Source organism: Alligator mississippiensis, chromosome 5 (genome assembly GCF_030867095.1).
Source record: "Alligator mississippiensis isolate rAllMis1 chromosome 5, rAllMis1, whole genome shotgun sequence".
NCBI classification, from domain to species: Eukaryota; Metazoa; Chordata; order Crocodylia; family Alligatoridae; genus Alligator; species Alligator mississippiensis.
In genome coordinates, this window is record NC_081828.1 from 216864890 (window position 1) to 216887125 (window position 22236).

Consider the following 22236-nt stretch of genomic DNA (forward strand, 5'->3'; position numbering starts at 1 on the left):
TGCTGCCTTATCACCCTGTTACTAAGTGCTTCCAAATTAATTCATTGGAGATGTGCTCCAATCTCTCTCTGGCTATTGCAGTTAGCGTGTCCCACCTGTAATTCTTTGCATCCTTCATTTTACATTTTTAAAATATGGGCAATCTATTCGCCCTTTTCCAGTCTTCTGCAACCTCACACGACCCCTGGGACCTGTCAGACAGAACATATCCTATGGCTCTGCAATTGCTTCAGCCCATTCTTCAAGTACCACAAGATGAATCTCATCAGACCATGATGATCTGAAAACATTTAGCCTATCCAAATAATCATTAACTTGTTCTTTTTTACACGCATGGTGAAGTACTTACCCCCCTTCCCTTGTCCTTGAGACGAACTGTTCTTGTCACCTGACAGCAAAGCATTTTTGTGAAATAAATACAGGATCACCAAGTACTTCGAGCTACTTCATTGTCCATTATTAGCTTCCCTTCTCCCTAGTAAGGGACCTCCACTTTCCTTGCCCCTCCTCACTTCTAATACATTTGTTAAATGCTTTCTGTTACGTTTTATGATCCATCCTTGCTAGCCGTCTCTCCATTTGTGCTTTGGCTTCTCTAATTTTGTCCCTACCTGTTTCTATTTTACTCTTATCCTCACTCTTAGCAATGAAGGCAAGTTCCCACTTTAAAAAAAACACACCTTTTTAAGTTTCAAGTCATTGAAGAGATCACGGTTTAGCTAACCAGCTGTATTACTACACTGACTATTTGCATATTATTGCCCTGAAAAGACAGAATAGGGTCTCTTGCATATCATACTGCCATTTCAACCTTTTTTTTTTTTTTTTTAATTACAACATGCTTGTTTAGTGGCTTTTTCTTAGCCACAAACTTTTTTTTGTTTAAAATTAATATTTTATGGAAGCTTAACTCATTTGCTAGTGTATGGTAAAATCACCTTCTAGTCAGACTCACAGAAGACACTACTACAACAACCGCACAGACTCATCTTCGACTCTAAGGGCACAGCCTATGGTCTTCAGTGATACTCTTATAAAACAAGAGATTATTTTTTCACATGGGATGGCTTGCAGACACTGCTGGGTTGGGGTTGGGAAGTCATGGCAGTAACGGGGTTGAGCACCTAGACCCATTACACAAGAGAAGCCAGAACCCTAAGCTCAGTCTGTACCTGCTGCTTTCTAAGACCTGAAGAAGGGTGCTTTGTACCCCAAAGCTTGTCAAACCTCTCTCTTAGGATCCTAGACAATGAGAGTGGGAAGGGACCTCAGGCAGTCACATCTAGTCCAACCTCCTGCTCAAAGAAGGACCAACTATACAGTTGGGTTCAATAAAATCACAAAAAAAAACCTTGGCTCTCATATATATGTCCTGAACAATCACAGTTACAAAAAACCTCCAACCCTACTATCCTTTTCATAACTTTCACGATGCAAGTCAGTACAAAACTGTCCCTCCTTTTAAAATGCGTTTATCAATGACTCGCTTCACTATGGCCTCTTCTCTTCGGCAGGTTTCACAAATCCTCCCCGTCACATAGCTTCTAGAGAAAGAAAGTACATGCCTCACAATGAACAAAGCAACACCACACTAGAAGCCTTCAGCCTCAAGAAAAGATGCCTTGAACATTATTTTTCTTTGCCTTGGCTACTCAGCGAGCTGTGAACGCAGAAGCCAACTCACAGAAAAGGTCAATATAAAAAGGCTTTACATTTTTCAGTAGACAAGTAATTTGTGCTATTTACTGCCAACATATGATACTGAACGTTCTTCTAAAAGAAAATTTTGGAGACATAAATTTTAGTATTGCAGAGTGGACTGATCTCAATGCTAATTGAAATAACAGTTTTAAATCACAGTTTCCATTTCTGCTTTAAAGAAGTTTGCTTTCCCTTGGTTGATAACTATTCAAGATGATAAATTTAGCCTTTACACTTAATCAGGAACTTTTCCCTAACTAGGAGATGTAACATCTACACACATGTATTTATGCAAATATACAGCTTTGCAGGAATTTATTTCAATTTAAGTTTTTACATTTTTATAATGTTACAAATTAGTAAGTGATGCATCTATTTACTAGCTTATTTTTTACATGTTGAACTTGAAACTGGTATTTCATTAAAAAGGCTCAAAACCAGCCTTTTTAAATTAAATATCTAATGTGGTGGGTACGTAAGAAAAAAGTTTGCTTATAAAGATGTGTTTTGTATTTAAAATCAAGTTATTAAAACAACAAAGAAGTGTTATTATAGTTTGGGAACTGAACAGATCGTTTCCGATTACCACATCTTTCAAGATTTTAAGACCAGAAGACCACAATCCCTTGCACCTAATTTTCATTCACAGACCGGAAGAGAACAAACTTGCCTCCTTCTTTGGTTCCCAATAGGTTTTGCAGCTCAGAATAAACCAGACATTGCACTGAATTTACTCAATAACATTGCAATGAAGAAAATAGTCTCTCTCCACCTGTAGAAGTGGCTGCTGATGTGAATACCTGGCTTCCTATTTCAACCAAGTCTTGTTCCAGATACTTAACCAACAACTCCCTCAGTTCAGTTGTGTGACCTTCTGTAAAACTTGAGCAGCAAACATTAACTGCTCAACTATTACTTACTTAATTTAGATGACTAATAGCTTAGAGTGAGGTTTGGCTTTAGCATCATTTGAATGCAGGGTAGATTTGTACCATACAGACTAACCCAAGTAGATATATATATCATAAGCTTTCATGAGCTGATGCTCTTTTTACCAGATGTTGTAAAAGGATGTACAGAAAGCAGAGTAAAATTAGAATAGAAAAGAAGAGGTGAGGGGGAGAGAGGGATAGGAGTGGAGGAAGGGAGGGGGCAGTGCTGAAAGAAGCAGTAACCCCACAGGCTTATATAAGCTGGCAAATAGCCTTATTTAATTTACACTTGCCTTTATTTAAGAATCAAACTTTTCTTAAAGGGTGGAAAAATAAGTGACTTTAAGAAAAGCTTGATTCTTAAATAAAGGCAAGTGTAAATTAAATAAGGCTATTACTTACTGGTATAAGGCTGGGTCATGTCTACTCTAGAAGCACTTTCCTGGGAAACTGCGATACTATGCTGGCAAGGCTCTCCTACTGTGGACACAGCTGTATTTTGTGCTGGTATAAAGTAATTCCCAGAAAGAAAAAACAGTGCTGGTATTAAGTACTGTTTTGCAGAATTACTGCATCTGTGATGAGGGCTTCTGCTGGCACCTCTTCACATATGCAATGAGCCAAGGTGTAAAAACAGGTGTCCAACACAGACCTTGGGCACTAAGCTGACTAGCAACAATGCATGGTGCTAGTCCTGACCTGGCAGACCCACTCTTGATATGGGGGAGTAAAAGCTGCAGTTCACACTCCACGTCCTCTCCAGCCCAGGCCTGCCCCATACAACTACCAACATGAATGCTGATGGGTACCATTAGACTTGGTAAGATCTGAAATACGACTAGCAGCATACATGGAACAAGAGCTCCTCAAATCGTTTCACCTGCCCCACTGAATCGCCAACTCCTGATCCCACTTTTATTAGACCCCCACACTAAGCTGAATTTGAATCAACTGAAAAAGCACAGGGCTATGTTGCTATTAAACCCTAACCACACAGTTTCTGTACCTTTTGTTTTCAGCAGGCATGTTGACATGAGACAATTTAAGGTGCATTAGGGTGTACGTCTACACATGCGCACCCTTAATGCGCTTTAAAAATGGCAATTTGGGGCTAACTGCACCTAAATTTAACACCTGCAAATGCAGGTATCAAATTTACGCACAAATAGTTAAAGCATATTAATACATGTGTAGACACGTTAAAGCGCATTAACTGGGTGTGTGGACTAACTTGGGACTAACTTTGGTTCTAAGTCAGTTCACATGCAGCATTAATGCGTTTCAATGCCTGCATGTGCAGACACCTGACTAAACCCACTTAATGTGCATTAAATTTAAGCACACAAATGCATGTGTAGACATGCCCAACATAAAGCATTATAGCCTGACTGCAGAAGTAAAAAATCATAGACTCTACATCAGCACAAGCAATGCCTTTACATGGTGCTGAAGCAGCTCATGAGCTGCTGGACATAATGAGATGGCATTATTCATACTCAGAAGCTATACACAGACAAATAAATTCCCAAGTCATTTATCATTTCTGTCACTCAACTGCCAATCGGTGCAACTATTCACAAAAGAAAAGCAAATCCAAAGGGTTGTAATCTTTTTTGGCTGGTTTATCCACAACATACCTGGAGATCAAAAACTAGTAGGAATTAGCACAGTTTTTGCAGCGAGCAAAAATAAATGTCGTGCTAAATTACTGCGAGTCAGTTTGTAGCTAACACTATTTCTGATACACAAGTATGTCCTTGCTTCCAAAAAAAACAAAAACAAAAAACACACACAATCACAACTGGATTAGGTCACCGTGACAAAGGGAGAAAGGTAGAGAATCCAATTACTTCTCCTCTGAACCCACACATGCAAAAAGAAGAGAGATTGCAATAATAGTCTCCGGCATCCTCCTGGAGAGACACGCACCCCTGAAGCCGAAGCAATATAAAAATATTAAGTCAATCTGGTTTCAAGTATCCACTCTATCCTCAATTTGCAACCTCCTAATACCAAACCTATTACACTCCGCTTGTCAGCCCTTGCCATTTTTCTAGACCGTTTTCCTATTTTTGAGGCAGCTTTCCTTTGATTTACAACACACCAGAAAAAGTGACCATCTATGCAAGGTAAACTGCAAATCTGAGGTAAGCAAAAAGCACACACAAGGACATTTTCCCCCCCTTTCATTTCTCCTTGGCAGGACTCTCCTACAGCAGTGCCAAGTGGTGCCATGCATGGTTGCTGGTATGTAGTGCAGAATTTCTTACAAGTGATGAGCCACTGGCACAGATATCAACTTCTAATCACAAGTTAATATTTTTCCTTTAATGTATATAAAAAACCCACCACTGTAAACAAAATTAGATGGACGCTGAGCACTGACACTGCTGGAGCGGCAACAAAAAGATGAAGGGACTGATCTTATTCCATTCCCTTGACATCTAAGTGGTATGGAGGCATCTCAGTGTGATCCTATCCCACCACGCTCAAGTCCCTGAAAAACCAATAACACAAAGAGGTGGGCAAGTCCTCCTCGCTGCTTTTTGAGATGTCGTCTGCAGGCAACGAAGAACGCAGTTCACAAAAAGCGATGCTTTTTTGGTTTTCAAGGGCTCGAGCACGGTGGAACAGGACTGTGCTTGGATGCCAAATGGGTGGAAAAGGATCCAGCCCTAAGAGACTCAAGTAATACATCTGCCAAGTCTGACATGCACGGTATCTCAAGTGGACAAGAGCCACTAAGAACAGACTCAAAAGGGATTAGAGAATAATATGGAAACCTTATAGCTCTATAAATTTTTATGATGATCATTTAAACTCCATCCTTCACAGCTGGAGGGAATACTCGATACTGGCACTAGTGAAAATGCTTGTTCTTGGCCAACTGGCAGCCTCAAAGCTGTCCTAATGGAGGCAATTCTGTGCTAGCAACCAAATAAATGGTGCCTCTGGTTCCAGAGGATGTCTGCCAGGGTAAGTAAGTGGCTGGAAGAACAACTGTCCTAGCAAAGGTCTGAGCTGATTTGGTAGGAGTAACTAAAGTCTGAGACAAGGAAAAAGATGGATAGGTGGAGAAAAAGATCCCGCTTTAAAAAGCATTTGATTTTTTACTGCTATGCTAAAAAGGAGACAAAAGGAAAGTGGGTCAGAAAAAGCAAAGGCAGTCAAGAACACCTGAAAAAATCCAGGCACTATTACTTTATCAGCTGCTATTTATACATTATAAGGTTAAAATATTAGGATTTTAGAGCAGCTAGAGCATTTTGCTTCAGGAAGTAGAGACTCAATCACTACGAGAACGCCAACTTCCAGCGGCGCCTGATTTTTTTTATTCATTTATTTTTTGAATAGTACAAATCACAGGGCCCTCGAACTTCCCCTTGCCTAGGATCACCCTGACCTGCAAGATGTGCACAGCTCTCTCCGCTTCACCCTCTCCTCCCATTTTGTTCAGCACCAGGAGATGCCTAAATAAGAAAGAAAATGAGTACTTAAGTTTTAAATCTTGACAGGAATCATCATAAGCAATGTCGTTGTCATGGCAGCCGTGTAAAGGATTACCGACCAGGAACACGGCAAGGAAATCAACGGCTGTGCGTGGACAACGAAGAAAGGCGGAGAACGACAGAGACGCCACAGTCCAGCTGAGACAGCATGGAAAAGCAAGAGGAGGATATTAAAATCAATCAGAACTAGTCAGGTACCAATTCACCGTCTAGTAGATACACCAGGCAGCATGGCTCATCCCCTTGTCTCCTGGCCTGTATTTGTCTGCAGGCATGGAAAGGCACGGAAAAGCAAAGGTGCCTACCGGGAATGGGCAGCGTACACTTAGAGCAATACAACAAATAATCCACAGCTTTCTATCAAGCACTGTCAATCCACCTGCAGTTGAAATAGGAGAAAGATATACTATAATGTGACTGATGCCACGTAAACATACCCACAAAAACAACTGCTCTCGTGTCTCTCGCTGTAGAGTAAAAACTTGCAAGAAAAGTTATAAAATCATTTGTAACAGGTAGAGAGAGAAGGGGTGCTCCATCAAATGAACGCTGTGTACGAACTCTGAAAGTTGAGTGATGTTAACTGCACCAGAGTAACTTGGTATTTACAAAGTGCCTGGCAAACTCCTAACTTCTCTAATTCTTCTCTCTGACCTTTCAAATATTTCAGCAAGTCCCTGGAAGCCTGAAATTAAAACCTACTTTCTAGAGCCAAGTCTTGTACTGGACCTCAGAAGATCTGGATTCAGTTTTTCTGCCTGCCCAATTGGTAAGAACGAAAGTATTGCCATTCACTGGCTCAGCCCATGGCACGTCTTTTACTGTGTTGGGCTGGGGCAAGGCAGCACCGAGTGCCATCGCAAACTACTCCACGACAACATCCAAGCTATTGCCAAGCCGGCTGTGCACTGTCTGGCTCGCTGTGGCAGCGTGAAGTGCATCCCTGGCCTCATCAGCAAGGAGACCCACAAGGTGCTGAAGGTCTTCCTGGAGTACGTCAGCCGCAACGCTGTCACCTACACAGAGCACATGCCAACCACAAGACCGTCACCGCCACGGACATGTCTATGCACCAAAGTGCCAGGGTTGCACCCTGTATGGCTTTGGTGGCTAAACTCTCACTCCCAAAACCCACGTCGTGCCGTGGTAACAAGCAAATGTTACTAGGAAGAATGAACTGGGTCTACCCAGGGTCCTCCCCCCCCCCCCCCCCCACCGTTCCTCTCTTACTTGAAGCCTCCAGCATTTAAGGTCTAGGAAGCTCTAATTCAGAGGCTGTTGCTTAACTCCTGTAAATCCCCAATTCCCTGGCTAACCCTATTACAGTCCTAACCCAGCTCCCAGCATTGCATTTTAATTCCGCCCCTTCACTTATTTTTTATTTTATTTAGTATAAATACTACAAAATATTTTTAAAAATTAATTAAAAATCACAGGGAATTACCTAGATTTTACAAAAATAAGCATGGCGGGGGGGATGTAAAAAAGTTTCACCATTTCTACCCAGAAGCCTGTTTGAAATTCGCCTTCTTTCATTTCACCAAACTACTGTCGAGGGGGAGTCTTAAGTACTTGTATAATATGAGCTCAACTTTTTCCTCCGATTCATTTTAAGCATACAAAGTAGGCCTACCAAAACACAGAATGGCTATGCGCATAATAATGACAACATAAATATTCCATCAGACACCATCCCAGGAGAGCTAATAAACTTACGAAGGAAAATGCTTATGGCCACAAAACTGACACTTAACAGGAGCAAGCAACACAGGCCTAAAGACTGTGCTGAAAATGAAACATCACAAAGAATAATCATTACGCAAACTCAGCATCACTTTCTATATGAATATGCACAGAGCATCTTCAGGTCACTTCTGTGAAGGCTGGCTCATACTAATACGATGGATTCCCCCTGCTTTTAGTTTCGTTAACAAATGTCAGCCACCTGCAAAACTCCCCCCACCGTGTCCACCGAAAGTCTGTGGTGCCACCAACATACTGGCACTTTTAAGTACAGCCTCTCCCATTAGAAAGCTTAATGTCACAGTTAGGTTTAACTTACTTACTTAAGTCCTGCATAAGCAGGTATTTCAGGGTAATATGTTTACACCACTTGCAGGTAAAGCGTTAAAAGGGGTTAAAGAGGCACACACTTGTGTCCCCCCTCCCCTTTCAGCCCTCTGACACAGGGCAAAAAATTGAACTATCATGTAGCAATCAAGGGCACTTTTACATGTGCTCCATGGGTGAAGTGGGGGTGGCAATTTAATTAGAGCAGCTCCAAGAGACGCTCTAATTAAAGCACTGCCGCATCTCCTGTATCAGCATCCCTGAGCTTAAAAATGGCATTCGCTGAGCTTTAATTCAAGCACCCCCACCACCATTTTTAAGTGCGGGGATGCTGGTACACGCGGCGTGGGAGGCTGGCGATGTTCTGGCAGACTTCATTAATCGAGTCTGCTCTGATGCCGGCATGCTGGAGCAGCCTCAGCAGTCATGCAGAGGCAGCCCAAATTTCTACCCAGCTACTGCCAAAGATGTTCCACCAGAAGTCTGATCAGCCAATGTGAGCTGAACATCACCATACTATAATTAAGAAAAAGGTTGATCCAATTCATATAATGCCAGTTCAATAAACAAATATTTCCATTAAAAAAAAAAAAAAAAAAAAAGATTTAGACCAGGGGTCTATCTCCAGCCAGTTTTTTAAACTAGAGATACCTCTGTTTGGCCCTGATTATCCAAGCTTTTCTCCTGGACGAATCCACTTGTAGGTGTGATGGGAGCAAAAACAGACATGGTGCCAGAAGATGCAGGGGTCAAAGCCACGTCAGCTGCTTCACTCAATGGATCCCACTCTCTGCTTATCACCGACCATCTGCTAAACAATGTTATTGAAAATGAAAGCGAGGATATAACAGCAGCCAGCGAGATCCTGCTACAGCCGAGGTTGGTCACTGCCATGCCAAGGACAGGGCCATTTTGCCGACTGAAAGCAATGCTAGATTTCTTTGCATTGCTTAAAGCCATTTCCAAGCTCCTAATGTGCATTTAAAAGTAGCTTTGTTTGAGATTCAAAAATTGATTCAAGCGTGCACTTCTGGGCAGGATTTTTCAGTCTTCGCAAGTTCCGTAAGTAAAACGTCAATGATTTGGCATCTGGGTACACGTATACAAAAACAACATCCCAAATCATCCAGCCTCTTCCCAAGTTGGCCTTTGAAATACAGAATCATCAATGGCAATGTAGCTTTAAATCCTTTCTGTACTAATGGCTGCAGGCAGCATTTTCGTGTTTGCTCTTCTCAACCATTAAGCAGAACATGGAGGATCCTACGAAGCAAAGGCATCGACTAAACCAGCTTACTACAATTGTGCGGCTCAGATGAGAGCTCACTGTGATTTTTCCTGCCCACTTCTTGAGGGCCGCAACCACTATGCGTTCCCTTTGCATGGCTCAATTACAGCCAATTTCCACTTTGTTGGAGGCTGGGAGAATTGGACAAGCAGCATTCTGGATTGGGCCAAAATAGGTCCCTTTCCCCAATGCATTTCTATTTCCCCCACCCCTTTTCTCCATTCACTGGGGAACACAGAGATTATTTGAACAAAGTCAAGAGTGCTTATCTGGCAAGCGGTGACAGGTTAGAAGTGGTTAAAGGCCACCAAGTTATACAACTATGAAAAGTCCCATTAGAGACCAGAAAGTTTCAGGAAACGAACATGCCGAGATGCTATTGGACAGCCAAGCATATCTGCCCTCACCTGTCTGTCTTATCTCTCCGGGCCTCTCCAAATATTTGCCTGAAATAGTTGGCATGAATGATTCAGTCCTGGACAAACAGCTAAAAATGTGTACATGCATTGTTTTGTGGTTTTACAGTAGCAAAGTCAGTTATAAAGGGTCAAGAACACCAGCTGAAGGCAAAGCCCAGGTAGCCCCTTGCATTCTGGAATGAACCAAGCCTCAGCTGACTCTTCCTGGGTACGTTTCATGCCACACAGGTGGGAAAGCAGAAGACAGGATTAGAGGACTCTTTAGATCCATACCCACACTTCCGTAAATGCCAGATAGCATGAAAATATTCACTTCTAGCAGGCATTACTGCAGTGATCAGATCCACCAACTGATCATCCTAAATGATTTTGCGCATATGCCCATTTTAGAACAAAGCTGACAACTGCTCACACCACCTCCTCATAATACATAGATTATTCCTATGCCGATTAATGCCTCAAGGGAAAAAAAAAAAAACCCAGCCCCAAAAACAAATACCCCAAGATCTAATTGAACTCATTCCCTCAGGGTTACTCCTGCTATAGATGGCGAAGAAATTCTGACATAGGCTCTTTTATGACCCCTTGCATTTTGGGATAATAATTTTTTAAAATCTTGCTATGTAACCTTATCTAAAGCCCACTCGTGTTTGTTTTGGGGTGCCAACATTCACAGAAGTTTCCATTCATACCCCAAATGATTAGTTTTGGTGCCTTTTCCAAAACCTCCATGGCCATACTCCATTTGGTATTGTAGATGTGACCTCCAGCACCTTGCAGTGTGAAACCATTAACCCCTTGCTTTATAACTTCGGGCACCCACGTTTGCTTTTGCTTTCTTTGCTAGGGACCCACAAGGCTCGCACTTCAACACTACTCACCTATGACCCAATTGTGATGCTGGTCGTTCATTACCTACTGCCTTATCCCACCTCAGGCTGGCCCATTTTGTAGCGAGACTCCCCCTTTGCTACTTATCCACTCAGCCTTTTTTTTTTTTTGCCAATCTATTTCAATAGCCCCAACACGTGAGCAAACTGTAGATATCTGCAAGTTTATATAATCCATCTCATTTCAAGGTAGGTTCCACAGATAAAATTAGTGATCAGTGACTGTACAGAGCCCAGAGGGTTGCCACTTATTGCTTTGCTGCCATTTATCTAATTCTTAACGTCCCGGTGAGAATTTTTTTATCCAGGTCGCTGGATGCAACGCAGAATCCTCGTTTTGCACATGGGCAGCGTCTTACGCTGCTACAAATGAAATGTAATCTTATATTGCAAAAAAAATTATCCTGCAAGTTAAATGAGCAACAACAGGGATCTTGAAAGTCATTCCCCTGCTCTTCCCCAACATAAAGGGCTATCAATTTTATTTAAATAAAAAATTAAAAAAAAAAATCAGAGCCCCAGGCAAGGTCACTTTTAAACAACTGGACTGTTTAAATTAAATTACTTGGTAAAGTTTAGAGCTTGACCCCACAGCAAGAGGTTAGGAAAAATGCAGTTAAATTTAGAGAGAAACTGGATGCTCCAGAAAAACCTATCAGCATGTTATTACCCTTGCACAGCTCCGATCCTCTGCTACAACATAGCTGGTTGCTGTGGCAATAATAAACAGAAGTTGATTTCAGGAGGACAAACTGCTATAGGAGAAGATAAACTGAACTCTTGCTTTCAGGCAAATGTTTGTTGTAACCAAGAATAAAGAAAATGAAACACTGAAAACGGGCTCTGTAAGCAGACTGGTTTCTAAACACTCTGCATTTGCCATTAGACATCAGCAGTAGTATTTAATGGCATTAACACACCTGCGATTGCAAAAGTTGGACTATGTGCATTAGGCCACCATTTCTACTCGCTCAGACCTGGCCATTTCTGCTGTATCGGCTGCAAAACTTTCCCTACAGGCTTGCAGATTAAGTGTGGTATTGCGAGGGAGGGGAAATTAGCAAAAAATCCATTGAAATCCTTAGGAGTACGCTCAGTGAGAACAAAGGTTGTACTCCAAAAGCTATTTTTAATTCTAACCGGTGGCTCAAAATAACTGAACCAGAATTCAAGTTGTACGTCTGACTCGTTCTCAATGAGAAATATTGGTCAGGTCAGTGAGAACTGAAAATTAAAACCCGGGCAATAAAAATGGCCTTTGCCCATGCATAATAAAAAAAAGCACTGTACATTATGCCACTGACTATGGAATTGGAGTTGCACAAAAACAACTTGTGTAACCGTACAGTCTGCCAAGTAGGTATTGAGTAGCACTCAACTAATGCCTATGGAGTTGATCAAAAAAGCTGTGTCGTTTCATCGGTACACCCAGAACTGCCTTTCATGCAATGCAGCTTAATTAAGCACAACCGGACGATTAAATGCAACATTAGGTTTATCCATTCAAATATGCACATCAAAAATTAACAGTTACATTTCTCGCTGTAGTATTAATTCATGCTTCTCGCAAAGGCAGCATTCTCATTACTAGTTAAGCTGGTAAGTACGTATTTTAGGGCATGGACACGAGACAGTTTACCATGGGATAAAAGTGGCCAGGGCTTTCACCAAAGATCAGTGACCTCATGAGAATTGCCCTCCATACACTTATCTCTCATTAAAGCTGTGAGGGAGGAGGGATAAAAGTTACCATGATTTAGCTTTGTTACTATGGGATAAAAGAAGTTACCATGAAGTAGCTCATGTCAGTAAACCTACCGAGCCTAAGTGATTCATATGCTCATATCCTCAATAGAAAGGGCTTTCTATAGATATCTGAATGAATACTCCCTGGTACAGATGGGAGATCTTCAATCCTGGGGCTCAAGAGGGCAAAACAGTCCAGCACATTTTGGTCCTAGGGCCTATTTGCTGCAGTTAAAACTCTCTGGACTATAATTTAGCTCAGCGTGGGTCCATCTAGCAGGATTAAGGAGGTCACTCAGTGCTGCAGTCCAACTTGTCTTCTCTAGTTTGAAGGGCCACAAGAAGGATGAAGGACCTGGAGGACAAACCTTATGAAGAAGACTAGGGGATGTGGGACTGTTCAGCGTGGGGAAGAGAAGACAAAGGGGGAACTTGGTGGCCATCTGTAGGCGTGTAAGGAGGGAATATCAGGAGCTGGGAGAAAAGATGTTCACTAGGGCACCCCAGGGGAGGACAAGGAGCAATGGCTATAAACTGTCCGAGGACGGTTTCAGGTCGGATGCAAGGTAAGGGTGACTGCAATCTGGAACAGATTTCCCAACCATGGAAGTCTTCAAGAGGAGGCTGGACAAACGCCTTGTTGGGAGCCGGGGGCTGGACTTGATCTTTTGAGGTCCCTTCCAGCACTTCATTTCTAGGTTTCTATGAATAGAGCATCTACAATATTGACTACCTAAACCTTTTGCCTTCTATACTTTGAAGTCTAAGACCCATAGCTCCAGAAAAAATGTCTCAAAGATAAATTTCACAACACCAAAACTGAAATTTCTGAGGAACAATAGGCGCCTCTGTCTGCATTGCAACAGACTTCAGGCTGCAATAAAGTCCTGCAGGGAAAAAAACTTGTAGAGCCATACATTTCTATTGTGCTGTAGATTTTATTCGTGATCTAGAAAGATAACTAAGATTTCTTTAAGGGATCATAGGTTGGTCAGCGGGCTCAAAGGCTGTTTACCTACTTCAGATTTTAGAGTTTCTCTTATAGCATGCCCAGGTAAAGACAAGCCCTGAAAACGGATATGATATGCTCTGATACTCAGCAACTGCAAGATAAGCTAAGGGTAGACTAACAACCTTAACTTCTGCTTTTGTCCATTTTTATCTATCCATAATATTGACCATATTTAAAAAGTGTTATGCCATTCAGTGTGCAGCAGTTACAATTTCACAACAAATGCATAACACTATTCAGAGTTCAAAATGGCTGTTTTGGGGGGTGATCAAGGGGCAATACCTTTTTAAAATATTTGTAAAAAGTCAACTAAAACACACAATTATACAAGTACCCATGAGTTCAAACATACAAATCAAGAATTTACCATTACGTTTCTCGTTGCAATATTAATTCATGTCAGCTGCCAAGGCAGCATTTTTGTTACTGATAATTTTTCTTAATACTTTGGTTCCCCTCCTTCCACCTATAACTATCCTGGTAAAGAAACACCATTAGCCCCAGAACAAATGATGGGAGGGTCGAAAGTGAGGTGATGGAAAAAGGGAAGAGAATTCTTAAGGCAGAGAAGTCTAGCTCTGATCCATAAAAGCTGCCTTTACTTTTCAAAGAGAGCAAGCTATAGAAGAACACAAGAAGAGGGGAAAAGAAAAATGATGCTGGAAAGCAACAGAATACAAGTTATGCAGGATTGCTGCTATAGGTGCAAGACTATTAGTAAGTGGCCTCATGGGATGCCAATCAGTTAGCTCTCTACCACCAAGCCCAAATAATTAGCTCTGTACAATTCAGAATGGGGCTTCCAGTTAGCGACCATTAATGCCTGGAGTGTTGAAATTAGGGAGGCAGGTTTCAAGGAATTCATTTTGAAAAGCAGAGCTCTATTAAGGAATCTGCCATACAGCTACAGTATAAACTCCAGATCATGAATTCTTCACATAACTTAGCATGCTTCTACGACAAGTTTGTTGTTAGCAAGGTCTTTCCCCCACAAACGGGGGCCGTGCGCTTTTCTGCTCGATATTACCATAAAAGTTTGCTGAAGATGGACGGAGTCATTATACTCCATTCTAAATTATGGGTTCACATTCAAAATGGAAAAAGTGCATTGGATTCAAATGAGTCCTTGGTACTCCTTCAAATCGGCCTGTGTAGATAGAGTGGTCACCAAAATGACCAGGTTCGGTTTATAATTTCAAAAGAAAACTGCGATGAATTTACAAAAAGTATTTAGGGATGAAGAAGTGGAAAGCCATACCAAAACCTTTTACCCAACACAACCTGCATCTGTAAAAGTGTCTATTTCAAGATTTTGGTCTATAATTCTGGACGAACAAGATGCACAGATTCTGGCAATAGAAAACAATAGATTAATAGTGTCGCTTAACAGACATGCTATAAACATTTGAATTTATTTATTTATTTTTTTACACCTAGGATATCTTCATTCTTGAAGAGTGACCTGCTTGACAGTTTAAAAATCAGTCTTAAAACCACACGCCGTACTTCGATTATAACACACACAAAATAAATCCCAACCCCCGAACATTGTTAGGTTTTCTACTTCGTTTCTATATATTGAATAGCATTAAAAAGTTTAATAAAGATTTGTACGAACTTATACCTGCGAGCTCCAAACATCCTGTTTTAGCTATTACATTTAAAAAATAAAGCACGGTATGTACAAGGACCACATCATATTTAAAACAGATCTTCCTTAGATAAGCCAGCTTCTTAGGGGAGGCAAAGAGGGATTACGAAGCACGTAGTTAAAGTCTGGTGCCACAGCAGCCAAATATCCCCCCTTGATGCTGTACCCCATGAGACCATCATTACTCTTCCCTAATAAAGAAGGAAAGTGATCAAAGGGAGATGCAGGTGTGAAACAAGTCTTCTTTCAGTCTATTACCATCTCCCCAATGCATTACAGCAATACCATTGAGGGTCCTACATTTCTGTATTTCACTAGATCCACATACAATGCGTGTGCTAGGAGTTTCCACCTTGTGTTGAGGGTACTAAGTTACTGATAATTTTCTCTGGGGAAAGAGAAAATAGAATCCAGATGCCTACAGAAAAATGTAATCAAATCCCGAAGCAACGCTACCCCGCAAATAATACTAAATTGCCCAGGAGTCTTTTACTATAGCTACAAGGAAAAAAAACAACACAGTACTGGCAAACGCTATCAAGCTCAAATGTTAGACTTTGTGTGTTTATATAAACTAGATTCATCAAGTCATCAGGAACTCTGAACGAGTAAGATTTAAGCATTGATCCTGTGAGATGACCGAGGCAAGCAGATCTTAAGCCAGGGTAGAGGCCTATTGAAGCTTATGGACTAAGGTCCATCCATATAATCAAATTTGGCCGCAAGCAGCCGATTTCTCCGGCTGGTGTAGTTAACCTGAAGTAGATGAAGTCAAGTGGCAACCTGCAGCAGCAAGCAAAATAAGAAATGAGCATACAAATTTCAGCCTCCCTTCGTTCAAGTGTATAAATTCATACGCTTGAATGGTGCCAGCCAATTCTTGGGAGAGACCATCTAATTTCCAGGAGTAATGTATGGTCTACCAAAATATTCCTCCCCTAATTTGTCTCACACTGGAAAGATATTTAGTCTCACGTCAGCTTTAACCCGGTGGACTTGAGCTTTCTGCATTTGCAGTTTACTGTGCTAGCTTAACAAATACATACTACAATAAATAAACTGAGTTTCTTTTCCAAGGAGACTGGCCTGTCTCATGTTTAGTTACACCAGTTGCAGCCCTGCAATCACCGGTGCACCTGTACTCATCCACAAACGATGCCTGCCCTCACGTTTCCTTGTATCCAAATACAACAAACACAAAGACTGTTGAATATCAACACTGGGTCAAAGTCAATCCCCCGGCAAATCGACAGGAGAAAACCACACCGCTTCACAAGAAATCCGATGCTAGATCTAGACAAAACTGTAAGACGGTCTATTTGTAAAACAAAGATTCAGACATATTGCAAGGTCTGCTATACAACCAATTCCCCTTGCCTCTGTGCATCAGAGACCTCAACTCCATCAAAATCAGTAGTTTTCCTGTTGAGGGAGACACAGGCAGTGCAACATAGATGAGAAACATGAATGCATCTTCCTAAGAAAACTCCAGGCAGGGACATTCAGGTATGATCAAGTTCAATACCGCACCACTTACAAATGAATGCAGTCGGCCACGTGATTACACAGCCCCTCTCAGACTAATACATCTTGTGTGACATTCACTCTCAGCAATAATTCCATTAAGAAAAATAACTGCTCTAGGTACGGGTCTATGGACTTATTGGTCTCTCACCAACCATTCCAGTTAAGTAGCTAGACCATCACCCCCGCCCCAGAACACCTCTGTTCGTTTAGCAGAATAAATTCAAATATTCAAAACTTACAAATCCTGCTTCTGCCAAAATCTCTTTTTCTTGATCCAGCTGCTAAACCCCAGCTGGACATGTGCAAGAAACCCAAGAATTTGCAGACAGCCCTTGGAGCACACTAGCTAAATAAAAGAGTAAGTAAATGGTACTTCATCTCATTGCCATTCAAACAAATGCTGGAACAACAGTAAAAGAAAACAGTCCGTGCCCTGCAGAGGGGACCATATTTGGAGGAAGCCATCTTCTACAGCAGCATACACTATCTTGCAGCCATCATGGTTTGTTTTTAAACTATGTTCCCCAACATGACAGCCGGCTGTGCACTGAAAAGACTGAACTGGCTCCTGGAATATGCTATATACCCTGCATTTTTTTTTAAATGTGACATTTCAAGAAAGAGGAAGAAGGTTATTAAAGATGAAGTCCTCCCGTCTCTAAAAGAGATGCCATGATTGAGCTACTTAAAATAATCCCTTCCTAAAGCAATGCCCTATCCCCTCCCCCCCCACCATAGGACACACTCTTGCAGAAAATGCAACCCTTGTTTTAACAGCAGGGCAAATACCGGCCAATTTTAATTAAAGAATTTTTTTTTGCAAAAATCTTGTTGGTCTAATAAAAGCTATCCTCTCTACTATGAGTCCTAATTGCCTTTTCCTCTAGATCAATATAGTTACAACCTGGGTACCTAACCCTTACTGAATGCCTAAAAGCCCTATTGTGACAAAGTACGGAGGAAATATTTAGGACTAAAAGTTTAGTTAAAGAACAAAAAGCTGGAGTGGAATCAGACTTGCAACATATTGGGAGGTTTTTAAGTGAAAGGTGACAAGGAGAGAGGCAAGGCGTACTTTTACATGGATGACCTTAATATGAAACGAAGAATCGAAGGGGCGGGGGGATAATGCAAACAGCTCCAATATTGAGGACCATCTGCTCAGAATAAGTACTTCTGCACACAGCTATCCACCCGGGGCTGGAGGAAAGAGAGGTTGTGCGACCTAAACTAAGGGAGGGAAAAGATAGAAGCTGAATTCAATATTTGGATATAGATCTCTCTCTATAGATCTCTCTCTCTCTCTCTCAGATATATCTATCTATCTATATATATAATCTATCTATAGAGAGAGAGATCTCTATCTATATAGATCTCTCTCTCTCTATATATATATAGAGAGAGATCTCTATCTATATAGATCTCTCTCTCTCTATATATATATATAGAGAGAGAGATCTCTATCTATATAGATCTCTCTCTCTCTCTATATATATATAGAGAGAGAGATCTCTATCTATATAGATCTCTCTCTCTCTCTATATATATATAGAGAGAGAGATCTCTATCTATATAGATCTCTCTCTCTCTATATATATATATAGAGAGAGAGATCTCTATCTATATAGATCTCTCTCTCTCTATATATATATATAGAGAGAGAGAGAGAGAGATCTATCTATATAGATCTCTCTCTTTATATATGTGTGTGTGTGTATGTAGAGATCTACATACGTGTATATATATAGACAGAGAGATACACACACGTATATACACAAATATGTAGCAAAAGAGATACACATATAAATATGTGTATGCGTGTATATATATGATACGTGTGTGTGTGTGTGTATACACACACACACAGAGAAATATTTGGATGCTCTCAGGCTGGGGCGCGAGGGGCCGGACCCCACCACCTCGGAGGCCCCTTCCAGCCCTGAAATCAACTCAAATCCTGGATGTTTCCCTCATTGCACAAGCCCCAGACGACGCAGGCATGGTTTAGCAAGGCGCCCTCGCGGCGAAAACACAGCCGCCCTCCGCTCCCCTCGGACCAGGCCGGTTTGTGGGTGCTGCTGCCCCCCTCCCCCCCCTGCCCCCAACCCCCTTCTTCACCGGTGGGGAGGGGAGCCGGGCGGCGCGGCCTCGCGGAGAGCTGGGGGGGCAACAATCAAGCCGCAATGGGGCAGGGGGCACAGGAGGCTCCCCCCACACAGCGGGCCGGGGGCTGCCCAGGCCCCTCTCCCCCCAGGGCCTGCGCCGGCCCGCCGCGCCCCGCCCCCCGCTCTCCCGCCGCGCCCCGGGGCAGGCCGCTCACGCGAGCCCGGGGATCCGCGGCCTAGTCCAGGCCGGCGCCGCTTGCACCTGCCCGCTCCCTGCAAACTGAGGTAAATAGAAGGGAAGTAAATAAACGCACCCCCTCCCCTCCCCTCCCCTCCCATCTGAGGGGGGTGGTAAATAAATACACTCAACTACACCCTATATTTTGTGAGGGGAGGGGGGGGGGAGGTAAAGACACGCGGTGCAAGGCAGACTTACTCCGGGGTGGGATGTTCCGGGTCGTAGAAATCCCCCATCTTCGTGCTCCTCAGGCGCGGCGGGGCTGGGGGAGGGGGCAGCCCTTGCCCCCGCTTCACATGCTGCCCCTAGCCCATGCGAGCCGGCCTCGCTGCAACCCCGCCGGGCATCCCCTCCCCTCCCCCCACCCACCCAACCGGAGATGCCCCCTCCCCCACTCTCCTCAACGAAACCCAACCGCCACACGCGGGCCGAGCCGAGCCGAGCCGGGCCGGGCCGGGCGAGCCGTTAATCCTCCGGCCGAGCGGGGCTTGCACGAAGCGGCCGGCCGGGCTCCCCCTCGCGCTGGGCTTCCTCCTGCTCCGCCCTGCAGCGCGCAAGCGGAAGCGGAGTCACACCGGCACTTCCGACCGACCCACACACACACACACAGACAGACAAACCGGCGTGAGGCGGCCCTCAGGTAAAGCCCGACCTCTCCTTCCTTCCCTCCCTCCCTCAAATGCGCCCACATTTGGGGGGATAACTACCACACCCATCTGCACCCTCTCCCACGGAGGGGGGTTTCCCACCGCAAAATGAGTGATTTTTTTTTTTTTAATGTCTTTTTTTGGTGATATTACAACCGACTCCAGCATCAACCGAGGAACCAGATCTGGCTCGGACCGTTCAAATAAAAATCTAACCATAAATCAGCCCCAAATATTGTATATCAATAACGCACGCCTTGCTCAAAGCTCAGCTGAAAGCGAAGGGTGTATGAAAGGGCCGATATATGCAGGCGGTCGGATGAGATTGCAAATGAATATATGGATTTTTGCGCCCGCACGCAGATCCGGCAACCGTATTTTTCACCCTTTGCATTGGCTGAGATTTTACATTTCGCTCCGCTCGCTTCCAGTTTATAGCTCGAGGACAAATACTTTTGCTTCAGCGTGAAAAGTTATGAAAACACTTCTTTATTTCCCCCCCCCCCCCACCCACAAGAGCGGCTTGCAGAAAAGTTGGCGCTGAAACCTTGGCCGTAAGGATACTAATAGTATCCTGGTGACTTCCAGAATTAAAGCACCGAATCTGCCGAGATAAAGAAAGAGATCGATGGAGCAATCCATCCGTCAATAGATCCCGCTCGGGCAGGGTTGATTAAAGAACTGGGGCCTTAACCTGAAACATCAACTAGAGAGACACGCAGAAAAGGACAAAAGGCAGCTAATTATTAAAAAGCTCGTGTATGTTCCCACAATAAAAGCTAGGCTTAAATGGGATCGTCACCATTCAATGTTTTAACCTCTGAAAGGTTTGGGGCAATGCCGGCAAAGTGGAATCAGCACAGATGTGGCCAGTAATCACACTGGGCCCTTTGGTGATCAAACCAGCGTGTTTCAGGTGCAGCATTTTGCCAAGTTATAGGGGTGGGAAATGTTCTTTCCATTCTCCATGTTTGCACCAGTAAAATAAAGCCCCCCACTTCAATTACTTTTAGTTTCTCTATGCAATGGTTGTTTTAAACCCAGCGATATGAATGCTAGCTGGTCAGAGCAGAAGATGCAAAAAAAACAAACAAACCCAGGGGCTTTTTCTACATGCGGCACAAAAGGGATAGCGCCACTGTTGTTATTCATGAGCAGTGTCAAATTGAGGGCAAAGATAGATGGACGCTGTCCAAATAGACTTACCCTACAAAGCCCCGAACGTGTCCGTCTGCCTGCATGGGCATACACGACTCGTGGGGAAATCCCTTGGCTTCAGCAGGTGTCCAGGTGGTCTGGAAGGTCCACTTCTATGAACAGGCCGAAGGATTGGGGCATCAAACCATCATCCTGTCAACGCATACATGGACATTTCATTCCATCCAGGAAGAGCACACGCCAACTGCTGAAACTTCCTTAGCCTGACGAAGGGTTTTTGAACCCAAAAGCTTGCTTAATAACTATTCTCCAACCATTTGGGTTGGTCTAATAAAAGATATCTAATTCACCCAAGGAACCTTGTCTACATGGACATTTCACACCTGTACCAAGTCCTGCACACACTTGTGCTTGACCTTAGATTTAATATGAATAATATTTCTCTCCCTCTCCCAGAGTGAAGTTCCATCAGTTATAAAACTAATTGCAGCATGCAGGTGTGACTCATAAAGTCAAACACCTGTGTAAGGCTTTGCAGAATTTAGGGCCTCAAGTATTTAAAACAGTGGTGTTGAGAAACACCTTTATGGAATAGTTGCATTGTCCCTAAAAGATCTGCGTAAAAAAAAAAAAGTAGTGTGCCATAAGGAAGTTAAGCAAGGAATATATATGTATTTTAATAGTAGGGGAAACATATCATTGTTGAAGCAATGAATTAAAAACATCTCTTTACCTCTGCATTTATGCCTTGGATCTTCACAGGAAGGAATTTTTAAACATTGAATTAAGTTGTATTTCCGATTCTGTTCACACACAGTTTTTGTTCCTTCCCCTTTGCATGTCCATGTTCCAGCCATTATGCTGTTTAGGTTGTAGTGAAGGGGAACATTTACACTCAAATGATTTGGGTTGAAATTTAAAGTTGTGCAAAAACTTTAGGGGAAAAAAAAAAGCAAAACAAAAAGCACGCTTCTTCCAAAGTTTGGTTCAACTGAGATTGAAAGCACTGCAATGTGGGCTGGGGTATTCAATGCAACACGCACTCCATTCAACATAGTAATCAGGCAGCATTCAATGATGTACATCATTATTTTGTTTTTCCATGATATCCAATTAACAACTGTTTAATTAAATAATCCATAAATGAATGTCTTTATATGCCATTGTGTAGCCACTGTTAGTGATCCAGATAAATACATGGTGGAGTACAGTCTGGTAGGGATGGCAGCCAAAAAGGATGATTAAGCAGAGAAAGTGACTGTAACATGTAGAACAATTTTCATCATTTGAGGCTTAGCCCAGCTCCTACAGGCTTGGCTAGAGGGAGTCTCCTTGACAGGAGG

The 22236-nt window shown here is 42.8% G+C and overlaps 2 protein-coding genes across 7 annotated transcripts in view; one reads left to right on the forward strand and one right to left on the reverse strand.

Annotated features, from left to right (window-relative positions):
- SETD2 (SET domain containing 2, histone lysine methyltransferase) overlaps positions 1-19410 on the reverse strand; it is a 132212-nt gene extending 112802 nt beyond the window's left edge. For 2 of the 5 annotated variants that reach the window (XR_009462748.1, XR_009462747.1), the window contains exon 1: positions 19286-19410. Coding sequence is in view for 3 of the 5 variants with exons in the window: in XM_059729257.1 (XP_059585240.1) it covers positions 19286-19324 (39 nt within the window). In the remaining 2 variants the exon portion in view is untranslated. The remainder of the gene's footprint in view (positions 1-19285) is intronic. The other 3 variants (XM_059729257.1, XM_059729256.1, XM_014596092.3) reach the window with 2 other exon arrangements.
- The window catches only part of LOC102567728 (uncharacterized), a 35665-nt gene continuing 32447 nt past the window's right edge, over positions 19019-22236 (forward strand). The window contains exon 1 of one of the 2 annotated variants that reach the window (XM_059729261.1): positions 19019-19135. The gene's annotated coding sequence lies outside the window, so the exon portion shown is untranslated. Of the gene's footprint in view, positions 19136-19523; positions 19729-22236 lie in introns of those variants that run through there. The other variant, XM_059729260.1, reaches the window with a different exon arrangement.